Raw genomic sequence first — 13,159 nt, forward strand, 5'->3', positions numbered from 1 at the left:
TTAAGTGAATGGGCAAAACTGCAGCAAATGGATTTCAGTGTGGATATGTGTGTGCCCATCACTTTGGACCTAAAAAGGATAAATCAGAGAACTTTCAAAATCCTGAAAAGCAAGAAGCAGTGGAGGTCCAAAGAGATGTCCATGTGAATAGATCATTAAAATGCCATAGACAGGTAGAAAACATGGGCGGTTCTTCCAGTCACACCAAAAGTCAGTGGGCTTCAGGCTGGCCTGCCGCAATCCCTGCAACAAAGCCAGGTAATCCCGTCCATAATTTTAAAAGACTGAAATATCTTGTTTTCTGGTGGTCTAAAAGATGTGAATTTAGATAGCCAGATGCACTGTACACTGTTCTGCTACCATCTCTAAAGCACTGCCTGAGTTATGTGAAAGGCTGTTGATTTACTTCCCTCCTGGCATCTTTTGATCAGATTTCAATTTATAGATTCTATAGGCAGCCTCATGCATTTACACATTTAATAAATAATATAGTATAGCTATCACTTTACAAGATCATTCAACTGTATTGTAGTGCATTTGTGCCTTGTTCTCTTGTGTGCGGAAAGTGCTGAATAAGCAAGGAAGCTAGGTTTATCTGCATTGTAATGTTATAATTCTTCAAATATCCTCTGTACACATCACCCACCCACCCCCAACACACACACACCTGTTCCCACATTCTGGGCTTATCCTCACTGGGGGAAAAGATCAGTTTCACTTTAGCTCCAATTCAAAATAAATTTGTACTATGGCACAAATCCTGGACTTTACACAGCATTGAAGTAGGGGGCCATGTATGACAATACTCATATGCTACTCATCTGCAGCAGAAGGCATAATTTTCTGTGTGAACCCAGCAGATAATCAAGCTAAGCTTTAGACAGTATTTGAAAGATCCAGATCATTTGAAGAATAACAATTCTAGAAGGTATGCAATTTGCTTAATTATTACCTGTAATAATTAAAATTATTTCACAATACAAATGGCAATTTATTTCTGCCAGTATGGCAGGAAATCAGTTTCCAAACAATAGCCTCTATCACAATTGCAGAAGCTCCGAAGAGCAATGTTAATCATTCTTTTTTTAAAAAGCAAATCAATTGCTGACTATACCAATTTTCATTGGTTTTAGCCTAAATATGCATGATAAACAGATCACTAATGGGGTATCATTGTAGTTTGTGTTTGATTTTTTCTAGATTTTGTGTTTACAAGAAGTTCAGAACAACCACTACAGACAGCAGTTGAAGCCGGTACTGGAATCATTGGGTAAGACTGATTGAAGTACAGTACACCTGAGGGAAAAACTATATGCTTTTTCACGAGATGTCCTTCTGTTTATATGTGTTGCATACTTCTAAGCCTAAAAGCAATTAAGCCTTTACTCAGTCTTTTTATCCTGCATGATTGAAGGACATTTAGGAAATATTTTTTGATTCTTACACTGTAAGTAATTCAATATTGTTGCAATCCCCAGAGAGGCCAGTAACTTTTTGAAATATATTTGCATTTCCAGTGGCTAATTGGAAGAATCAATGACAAATTTCAACTTTAAAGACTTTTACTGCAATAAATAAACTAAACGCAACCTTGTCAGAACACTATTCAGTAGGCAGCTTATACTATAAACTACAGAAAAAAGATCCCCCATTTAACTTTTAAACCAACAGAAAATTCCCCGACGCAGTTATACTTAAGTTATACTCTCGGAACCAGTCCAAAGTTATTCTCCGCTCCCAATGGTTTGCTTGCTTGCTTTTTCCTTTTCCAGCCAGATACCTTGTAATCCCTGGACTGACTTTTACGGTGAGGGACAAATTGGAGATTCTTCCATCTAGCCAAGCTAGGAAAATCTTCCAATCTTATTCAAGTCCTCAAAAACTCACTTTCTTCAGTCTGAGTGCAAGCTCCAAGCTGCTTTTTGTGTGGTGACCAACAGGACAACAATTTCTCTGCTAAAGGTGTAAGGCGACCTGCCTCTATCTTTCTGTGTGCTCTCTGTCTGTCTGTCTCTCTCTCTCTCTCTCTCTCTCTTCACCTTCACCCACCCCCACCCCCCAATTATTGCAGACTTCCATCTTTAAAAACACAAATTCAATATTACAGTTTTTTTTTCTATGACCTATCCCCCCCTCAAAGCAATCTCAAAGCAACATGAATCAAATGGGCCTTGTATCCAAGTGGAAATGCTGATTAACTATCTAACTTGGAATTAAATAACAGTTTATCGGAGCCCCATTGTAACGCAATGTTTGGGGTCCATAAAATGTTATCGGGGTCGCGCTAAACCGGAAATAGCAACAAAAAAAAAGGGTCCATCGTGTCATATCCGATTTCACGCTAAATCGGGGCGCGTTACAACGGGGCTCCGCTGTATAACCATTTACAAAATATGACATTCCTTAAACGATGACTCCTGTGACTTTGAGACTAACAGTCTATCCATTGTCAGTACGTACCTTGGTCATTGTTTACTGGTATGAATATGTCACCCCTCCTTCCCAGTAAAACAACCTGCCCCCCCCGTCCCCTTAACTTTAACAACCAAGCCACTTAAGGTGTTTTTGGGCAGAATTCCGAACCATTTATTCCTCCATTTTATGTTAAGTTAAAGAGACAGTTCCAAAACATTTTAAAAATTAGCTCTCGTGTTCTGGCTGTATGTAACAGTGCTGCAGGTGTTTTGTCTTTAGGAAAAAAGATCATTGTCATCTCACCCAACAATTGTACTTCTCATGACTCATTTGCAGATTTAGTTTAGTAAAAACTGTGGTGATTAAAATCCCTCCAGCTCTGGTAAAGATGATAGCCCTCCCATTTGGCAATGGAAGAAATGTCAACGCAAGAGTTTTTTTAGAAACAATTGCATGAAAACTAGTCAGTGTTCAGGGTTAAATATATGAAATTGACTTTTCATTTCTTAGTTTGGAGATCAAACAGCTTTATACAATCAGTTATATTTAGAATTCTAAAATTTGACCGAACAAGTTTTATCGACATTTGCCAATTTTTATAATTAAAATGTTTTATGCTTGATGTTTGTTCTGCAGGTTATCATTGCGAGTACAAAATGCGGACAGGAAACAAGACGGATGGCTGTGCTATTTGTTTTAAACGCTCAAAGTTTTCACTGGTCTCTGCTAGTCCAGTGGAATTCTATCGCCCTTGGATTCAAGTGCTAGACAGAGACAATGTCGGACTTGTACTGCTATTACAACCAGTGCTTTCACAATCTGCTGCTCTTGTGTGCATAGCAAATACTCATCTCTTGTATAATCCACGTCGAGGGGACATCAAGCTGGCTCAGCTTGCAATACTCCTGGCTGAGATTAACAAATTGGCATCTGATGGGAAAGGTGGATACTGGCCAGTCATCCTGTGCGGAGACTTGAACTCTGTCCCTGAATCTCCTTTATACAACTTCATTAGGAATGGGAAATTGATTTATGATGGACTTCCAATAGGAAAGGTACAGCTAATAATTTCAAGGAAATCACTTAAACATAAACATGGGTGAATAGTTAGTGCTTAACAGTTACTTATTTGTCGAGAAACCATGCCAGTCTCTTTCTCTAGTAAAATTGAATGTTCTGAAGTTCTCTCATGTATAACCATCATACTGTAATGGAGAGATGAGACTTTATCGAAATGAAGTTTGAGATCAGAGGAGAAAAATTATCTGAATTTATAGTGCTTGGACACTGTTAAGTAACAGCTAGTAGTCAAAGAAAATGGTGCAGTGGTATATGGATTTAACGATCTCCGATGTTTTGCTCAGAGAAACGGTTTTTCTTTGTTTTTGAATACTCTATTATGAGTATTCATCCTCCTGGACAAATACTGCAAATGTGTGTGAAAAGTCAAGGCCATTTTTTTTAAAAAAACACTCAAAATATAAACTTTTCTGTGCTATATTTGAAAGCTTTAAGAATGGGTGTCTTTTTTTTCTAAAACCGACAAGAAAAATGTTAAAACCATTTCTCTCTCAGCTGGTCTCCCCGTGCATCCCTCATCTCTGCTCCTTTAACTTCAAGGGATGCAGACTTGAAAGGATAAGGTGGACAACAGTTTTAGTCAGCCACCACAGGATTTGGCTGAACCACTTGAAACACTATCTGTTCCCAAATTGTGGGTCATGACCACCCCCCCCCCCCCCAATGGAGTCTTGGGACAAAAATTTAGAGTCACGAGCTCCGAGGCAGCAATGGCAGCCATGGAGCTCTTCTGAGTTTTGACAGCTGCAAGGCCCTTGTTTTTGTTTTCTTTCTGTTGGGGTACACGGTTCAATTATCTGTCCTTTGAGCTCCACTTGCTGCTACGACCACAGACTGTAAAATAAAGAAGTGTTTATTCCAGCAGCTTGAAGATCTAGCCTTGAATTATTACCTTTCTCTAATTTCCAATCTCCTTTCATGTGTTCTCAGAGCTCATCTTGTCAATGAGACCTATATTCTGCTCCCTCGACCTTATTCCCACTAAACTGCTGATCACCCAACTTCTCCTCTGGTCTCCATGGAGTTACCCAGTAGTGTAAACCATTCTCTCTCTCTCTCTGGGTGTTATCCCTCTCTACTTTAAGCTTGCCAGAGTGATAGCTTCCAAGTGTCTAAATGGGAGCATCGGCTACCTCATACCCACAAATCAATTTAATTGCCAGCAATTCATTGTAAGTTCTGGTTTGTGGTTCCTTTAGACCAATTCGATTAATAGAAGGCAATTTAATTAATTGATCAGATTGCCAGTAACGAATCTCATTGTTAAAAATATGCAGAATATGTATTTATCAGCTTTTACAGCTATATTTTATTGGCACTGTTGCAACTTTGTTTATAGTTGCCACTTTTCACCTGATGGTTTAATCGTCATTGGAACAGTGACTATTGCTTGTTACACTTAACTGTTTACTTTCTGACGGTCTGATCTTTTAAATATGTTCCAATTATTAGAGTTAAAATATCCTTCTGATTTTCACTCCCAGGTATGATTAGGGGAATTTACCATGTATCACCCAGATCTCCTTGGCTCACCATTTTGGAAAAAATTAGATTGGATGACAGCATTTATATTCGTCTTTCTCTTTGAAAGTATAAATATTCTTTCTGTGCGCACCCAGTTTCACCATAAACTTCCATTATATAAGTGAAATAGAAAATATAAAAAGGTTATATAAGTTACACTTCATCCCAACTTGGCTAATGCATTCCAGTATTTTACTGATTTAACTTGAGGTGTAGTTATGACTTTATACAATATGACCACTCAGCACTTGTTTTCAAAATGCACCCCAAAATTGCTAAAACATCAGTTATTCTTTTCTAAGATTATGAAACTACAGCATGCAGAAATACTTGCCTTTGTTCCCGCAATCATTCAAAAATACATTTGCTGTTGTCTTTCAAACTTCTACCAGCGTATTCCATTTCCCCAGCCATACAGTATTGTGATTATTAAATAGCAACACTGCAGTCTCATTCTTGCTGCATGTTCCCTCTGGGTATTCTCTAATTTTAAATCAACAGCAGAAGTCTCCAGTGAAGTCAGGATTAGAAGAGAAAGTAGTCAACAACAATTTGCATTTTAATAATACATTTAACACTCGGAAGCAGTCCCAATGCACTTAATTCAGGAATAAGGAAACAAGCTGAGTCGGAAACAGATTAGGAGAAGTTACAAGGCTTGAGTCAATGAACAGGAGCTTTTTTTAAGGGAAATGGTGGTTGAGAAGTTTAGAAGAATTCCTCCTAACCATCTCTGCTTCTCCATTCCATTTCAGAGGAATATATTTTGGTGCACTTTATAACTTACTATTTTCCATATAGGTATCAGGTCAGGAGCAGAGTCACAGGGGGCAGAGAGCTTTGACAAAGCCACTTTGGCCACCAAGTCTTGGAATTTCACCAGCATGTCAATATGAAACATTGAATCGTCAGCAAAAGACAGAAGTTGCAGGTATGAATTCCTGGTTTCTCCTTGATGTCAAACTGCCATATGAGCCAATACTTGCATACTTATGGTGGGATTGCCTGTTTTAAACTGCTTTCACAATGGTTATGGTTTAAAAATGGAGTTTACCTTGGTTTAAGAAATGTACTGCACAACTTAGTCAATTTTTTCAGAACTTTCATGTTTCTTAATTCCAATAATATTTCCTAAGTAACTGAAACAATATCCTTCAGATGCTGCAGACAGTTCAGAAGAGTTAAAGGATGCCACAAATAAAGGGGATTCTCCTTTGAATGAACTGTAAGTTAACTTTTTGCTGAAAATTCAGAATGATCTAGAAGTTTGATGTGAATTTTGATATGAAATTTATTCTTCACAATTTTATTAACATTTAGCCTACTAAGTTTAACACTAAATAAAACTTGACATTCTTGCTCTCGAACTCTACTTCTAAGCATATAGTTAAGATAGTGAGTCTGCAGAAGAGTTTGACAATATTTTTAAGTGAATCCCAGGTTGAGTTTAAAATCAGATTTGATGATAAATGTTGCTTTAAACCCTGTTTTCAAAGGATGAACAGGTACAATGTGCATGAGTCCTAAAACAGGTTGAGTCTGAGAATGTGGGGGCTAAGCTGATCCAACAGCCGGACCTCATTACCGTTACCTGGGAATAAGTAACCATTCACAATGTCAGCTAGCATAGAATCAAGTGCAGTGAGTTTGGCAGTCAGCAGTTTCATGGAAATAGTCAAGGGAGCAAGGGTTGTATATTCTTGTACAACTTGGGTTTTGGGAGAGCATTAGTGAACTAGGAAGGAAACTGGAGAAGGGCAGGATCGTTGGAAGAGGGCTTTCTTCATGAACAAAGGAAGAGGGAACAGATGGTCTCAGTGAGCTCCTCATACTTTTTGGAGGTGAGCCTGGTGTTAAGAAGGACATTAGTGGAAAAAAGACCGGAGTTATGTTTTTCCAGGCTGATTACAATGTATGTTGCAGTTCTTAATAAACCAGACATTTGAAAACCAATGATATATTCTCTTTGCAGCACTCCATCTGCTATCCGACACAACTTCAGACTGATGTCTGTCTACTCCCATTATTTACCAGGCAGTGGTAAAGCTGAGGTCACCACCTGTCACTCCAGATCTGCTGTCACTGTGGATTATATTTTTTACTCAGCAACAAAGCACAATGTCTCTCCACACTCAGGTAACCAAAACCAGCATCTGATCTAAATGTTTTTCAAAATCTGTTACCAAATTTACCAAATAGTCTTTATACCTGTATTAACACACAATACCTGTTAGGCTATTAAGCTGATTTTTAAATTTGCTCATTGCAAAAGTCTCTGCAAAGGAAGGGAGACTGCACTAAAATCATACTGACAGACAGCTGATTCTGCTGCTTAAAAAGCACAGTGTGAAAGGAGATTTCACACTCCCTTTCTTATAATAAACGTCATGCCATTACCGCAAGATTGCCAAATTAAATAGCATCAAGAATTTGGTTGGGCACAATGCCAGGGACCCGGGTTCAAATCCAGCCTCGGGTCACTGTGTGGAGTTTGCACATTCTTCCCGTGTCTGCGTGGGTTTCCTCTGGGTGCTCCGGTTTCCTCCTACAGTCCAAAAATGTGCGGGTTAGGTTCATTGGCCATGCTAAATTGACCCTAGCGTCAGGGGGATTAGCAGGGTAAATATGTGGGGTTACAGGAATAGGGCCTGGGTGGGATTGTGGTCGGTGCAGACTCGATGGGTCAAATGCCCTCCTTCTGCACTGTAGTGATTCTATGAAGTATAGATCTTTATACGGTAAGAACATGTATTTCAAAGAACATGAACTACAGGAACACTTAAAAGGGAAGTTTAGAAAATACTTTTCCATGTAAGTGATTAGCATAAATCTATTAACTTTAAAAATCTTACATTTTTGGCACCAGCTATGTGCAAGACCTTACTTCCTGTTGTGTGGGTTTCCCATTATGATTCACATTTCCACGTTCATCACAGAAACTGCCTCTGATTCAGCCTAAACACCTTAATTAACAATGTGGAGAAATGTGGAAGCATATTCAGCAGTAACTTGCATTTATATAGCAACTTTAATGCAGAAAAATCTCACAAGGTGGAGCTGTAATCAAAAGTGGCACAAACCAAAGAGTTATTAGGAGAGGTAACCAATAGGCTGGTTAAACAAGTGGTTTCTGAGGAGGAGAGGGAGGGAGATGCAGAGGAAGAGGGATTTAAGGAAAAATGCAGAACTGACGAGCCCAGGCTGCTAAAAACATGCCTCCAATGGTGGAGCGAAGGGAGAGGTAGATGGACAAGAGTTCAGAGTCAGTATAATGGAGAGTTTGGGGTGGAGTTTGAAGCATGAGGATGGTAATTTTAAATTTGACACAATGGGGTGAACCAGGAATCAATTTGAATCAGAGAGTACATGGATGATGATGGAATGGAATAATGTGAGACAGTATATGGGCAGCAAAGTTTAACTGAGAAAGACCCAGGAGAGCATTGGATCAGTTGTACCCGAAGGTGATGAGGGTTTCTGCAGGAAATGGGCTGAGGTGGAGATGAAGGAAAGCAATGTTGCAGAGGTGGTGATAGGTGTTGACGGAGAGATTGGAAGCTAAGCTTGGAGCAGAGTAGAATAGGTTATGAAAAGTCAATTTGTTCTTGGGATGTGAACGTTGCTGGCAAGACCAGCATTTATTGCCCTTGAGAAGGTGGCGGTGAGCCGCCTTGAACCGCTGCAGTCCATGTACTGAAGATCAGCCTACAATATAACTGGGGAGGAAATGGAATTGGTGACAAAGATACTGTTTTGTGACAGCGGCCACAATTCTAGCTTTGGTGTTCCCAGTATTTAACTAGGATTGGACGTCAGACGAACAGTATGAATACAGATGTGGTGATGGGGGTCAAGAGAAAGGTAGGGAGATGGAGCTGACTATCTTCAATGTTTATGTGGAAGTTAATTTCATACCTGTGGATAATGTTGACATGGGCAACATGAGGATGAAGAAGTGGGAGATGAAGATGGATAGATCCTTGATGGACTCCAGAGGCAACGATACCCAGGGTGGAGAGAACATCTATTGTTGATGCTGTGGCCGTGATCAGATGAAGTAAGAATGGAATCAAGTGAAGGCAGTCTCCACTGAGCTGGACATCATTGGGGTGGCATTGATCGAGAATAATGTAGTTGACTCCAGTCCAGACTACAGACAGCATGAGAAGGATAATGCACTGAAGACATAATTACAAAAGATGGTAATTGTGACTTTGGTTATGGCCATCTCCGTGTTCTATCAAGGATGGAAACCTGATTGGCGAGATTTAAATAATGAGTTGCAGGAAAAGTGGACACAGATGTCACAGGTGGCAAGAAGGTGTTCAAAAGACAATGAAAAAGAAAGGAAGGTTAGATATGTGATAAACTGCATGGAAACAGGAGTTAGGGGCAGGTGTTGTGAGAGAGATGTGATTTTGGCAGTTTTTAAATGAAGGGGATCTGTATCTGAAGAGGTTATCATTTATGATATTAGTTAGCAAAGAGCTCAGGAATGGAAGTTTGATGGTCAATATTTCAGTGAGACTGAGGTTAAGGAAGCAGGAGATGAATCTCATGGTCAAAATGAATTTGTGGGTAACTTAGAAACTAATGAAAAGCATTGAAGGAGGGGAGCTTGATGAGCATGACATGTGTACTGAGCTGCCAACAAAACATACAAACATTGTCAGAAACTGTGGGGATGAGATAATGTACCGAGGACGGGTGATTTATGCCTGCCCAAGATCAGCCTGAAAATAATGAAGTAATACTGCGCCACTGCACTCGCAGATTGGAGACCTACCAGGGCCAAAGGGGAACTGGTCCAAATTTTTAAAAACACTAAGAGAGCTTAAAGACATTGTTGGAAAAGAAATTGATTTGCTGTGTGATCAAATACCTTTGCCTGGAGGACCGTTGAGGTTTTTTCACAGTCCTGAAAAGAATTCTTGCCAGCTGAAAGGTCTATCAATAAAATAATTCTCAGAGTAGCCTGGAAACTTGGTTTCATGGTAATGCAGGCACCAAGTAAACTTTGAGAAGAAAATAAATCACTTGTGAGCTTTAGTGAAAACTATTATATGGTTTTGAATTATTGTGTTAATGGATGGCCAAACCTTTTCTTTGGGATAGAAACCTAGCCTGCGATGAAATGAATGTTGAAAACTTGGAGCTTCTGCGTGTTGTTAAAGTTACCATGATCAAAAGTACGATAATATAATTTTACCACAGATCCTTGTGATCTTGGTATAGAAAGCTACTAATGATTTTACTGTATAGAAGCCACCAGTTACTAACTCATGTTTTAAACCTGTAGGTCCAATTTTGCTGGAATAATCAACTCTTCTTGTTAAGATAAAATGTTATATTTTGAAATGGCTATACCCAGCAGTCAACAATGCCAGTGATTTCTTTTGGAGCCAAGTGCAGCATGAATGCTTCTCCTGGCATCCCCTAAATGGAGTATCTGCAGATTCCCCTCTCCTATTTCCCCTGCCATGCCCATTAAACATTTGAAGCTAACTTAACCAGTGCAAATAAAGTCTGACCACAAAAACAGTTATGGTGTCTCGCACCAGACAAATAGTGCACCCGCCCAGTGTGCACCATAATTGAAAATCAGACCCGTTGGCCTCCAGCAATAAAAAAACATTGACTGAAACTTCAGAATAAATTCACTTAACTGAAGATGGTACATGGAAACCAGAAGAGCTGAGGGGAGAAAGAAAGTAAATAAATTAGAAAACAAATTGGCAGCAGCATAAATTTGCTCAATTATCTGTATGTGAAAAATAATAATAACTGTCTGAATATTGGAGCTGATGTGCTGACAGAATTTTAGGACAAAGGTTGAAATCCATAATTCCCCTCCCCCGCCCATCATGGAGGCCAAGTGTTTTGTCAACAATAAAGGAAGGAAAGTTGGTAGACATCACTTTGCAAAAATCTCATTAACAAAACTTCATGGGTGAATTTGTTTCACAAACCTTAGTCCAGTATAGTTTTGGAAATCATGTGCGCTACATAATTCAATTGCTGATTCTGTTTTAATATTTCATTTACCTTGTTCCTGGAGATCTTGCAGCCTGTAATGTTTTTTTTATTAATTCTGTAGGAGGAGCTCCCCATGATGGTGACTTGCAGCTTCTTGGAAAACTTGCTCTACTTACTGAACAGGATCTGTGGACTGTAAATAGATTGCCCAATGAAAATAACTCTTCTGATCACTTGCCATTGTTAGCAAAATTCAGACATAAACTTTGATCCTAAATGAGTTGTCTAATGATTTGTTTCCTCTGCACCTGTTCAGTATTTGATCCAAAATTATGTATTATGTGGGGTACAAATTTTTTATTGTCTGTCATTTTTCACTTTTGATAAATTTCTGTCCAAAAACAAAATAAAAAGTTTATGGTTTATTTTTTACCTTTTCAAAAAAAATGTGTAATATAATACCATATATGTATTTACTGTTGTTGAAAACAGAGAATTAGTCCAAAGCTGTAAGTTCGAATACTTGAGCGATACCTTTCATTGTGTCCAAGGACAGGCAAAAACAAATAATTTGCACTATTTATTAATTAAAATGTTATTAAAATCCTTTAGTGATAGGAACAAGCAAGAATAGCTTGTTTTAGAGCTAGGCAGCAAGCACAGTAAAGAGAAAATGCCACGGACATGATATTAGACAGGCAGGCAGGATTTAGAACAGTCTCACAGGTTGGGGATTGGGACAGGATCTTGGTACAATTGGGCAGAACGAAACTTAAGGATATCTCGTTGGTGAGGGGGAGGTGCACAGAATATTGCAAACTTGAAGCTGGACAAGAGGGTGATAAATGGCATAGGGAGGATGTGGGTGAGGCTGAATACGGTTAGTTGAGGCTGCAAGTTGCCCTGCCTGCTCACCTATACTGAGTTTATCAACCACCTCCCATCAATTCCCCCTATAGAATCTTATCTAAAACTATTCCCAGCATTAAATTGGAATCTAGCCATTTGTTTTAAAGTATTTGTAACACTATGTGAATGCCTGCACTCTAAGTCACTCCAAACATACATTAGCGGTTCCAACCCTAGTGCAAAAATCTGACAAAAGGAGATTGTTACAGATTAATGTCAGTTTACAGGCGTTTATGTCTCTTGCCTGGAGTTTCTGCATCTGTTTCACCAAAGTGAATGCACAAGAGAAGTGCAGAAAATAAAAGTGGAGGGAGATGTGGGCTGTTACAATCCCAGTTGATACTGCTGGGCAGTCAGTACCAGAGCGTAACTCCAGCTCAATAGATCGTAACTTTTTTTTGTTTGAAGGATGAACAGAGTCACAGGACTGCTGATTAACCTTTAACAAAAGGATAAAACATTTATTAAAAGATTAACTATAACACAGTACCTCTTCACCCCAGCTATACCTTCACAAATTTATACAGATTTGTAAGGATAACACAAGTTACAAAATGTATCTTGTACTTTAATGTTCTTAGTAAGTACACCGTCTATGTAAACCAACAGGTGAAATGTGGTCAGATACACCACGCTCTGAAACCAAGTGACAAATTCCATTCAATACAACGTCTGTGGATTTATCATCAAATCACCACAGAATGCCAACTGGTCTCACTGACTGTTTCCAAACTAGTGGTTTCTCTACCAAGAGGTCTCGTTGTGATATTTGTGTACTTTTGAGAGAAAGGAAGTAAATGGGAAGGCATTTTTAAGATGTTGGCCACCAGGTTCTTAAAGACAAAGATGACACAGCCTTTGCTGTGGCTGCCATCTCATTCAGTGTTTTCATAGATTGCCAAGGTCTTTCTGGGTTTTCAAATTAAACTTATTTCCAGCCAGTTTTTGCCACGTAACCAGAATCAGAACTGTTAGTTTCCGCTTGAATGGCTGAGCTGCAAGCCATTGCTATACAATGGCAATAATTAGCTCTTCATGCTTACTCGGGATGAATTGGTTTCTGCCCAGCTCTGATTGTTAAGGTTCCAACTCGGAGACCGGGGACGGAATTTTCCCGTCCTGCCCCCCCCCCCCCACAGGAATCGTAATGGGCGGGATAGAAAATTTGACAGACCATGCCATGTCTGTTGACCTCGGGCAGGAATTTCTGGCTTTGGTGCGAGCGCAGCTGGAAAATCTCACCCGTGAAGTCTAG

The 13,159-nt window shown here is 39.3% G+C and overlaps 1 protein-coding gene across 5 annotated transcripts in view; it reads left to right on the forward strand.

Annotated features, from left to right (window-relative positions):
* The window catches only part of angel2 (angel homolog 2 (Drosophila)), a 58,349-nt gene extending 46,915 nt beyond the window's left edge, over window positions 1–11,434 (forward strand). For all 5 annotated transcript variants that reach the window (XM_078229808.1, XM_078229809.1, XM_078229810.1 and 2 more), the window contains 6 exons: window positions 1,201–1,270; window positions 3,052–3,470; window positions 5,821–5,950; window positions 6,178–6,244; window positions 6,992–7,155; window positions 11,117–11,434. In XM_078229808.1, the coding sequence (XP_078085934.1) occupies window positions 1,201–1,270; window positions 3,052–3,470; window positions 5,821–5,950; window positions 6,178–6,244; window positions 6,992–7,155; window positions 11,117–11,265 (999 nt within the window). In that variant the 3' untranslated portion in view covers window positions 11,266–11,434. The remainder of the gene's footprint in view (window positions 1–1,200; window positions 1,271–3,051; window positions 3,471–5,820; window positions 5,951–6,177; window positions 6,245–6,991; window positions 7,156–11,116) is intronic.
* The last annotated feature ends 1,725 nt before the right edge of the window (window positions 11,435–13,159 follow it).

This window comes from Mustelus asterias, chromosome 15, assembly GCF_964213995.1.
Source record: "Mustelus asterias chromosome 15, sMusAst1.hap1.1, whole genome shotgun sequence".
Classification (NCBI taxonomy): Eukaryota; Metazoa; Chordata; class Chondrichthyes; order Carcharhiniformes; family Triakidae; genus Mustelus; species Mustelus asterias.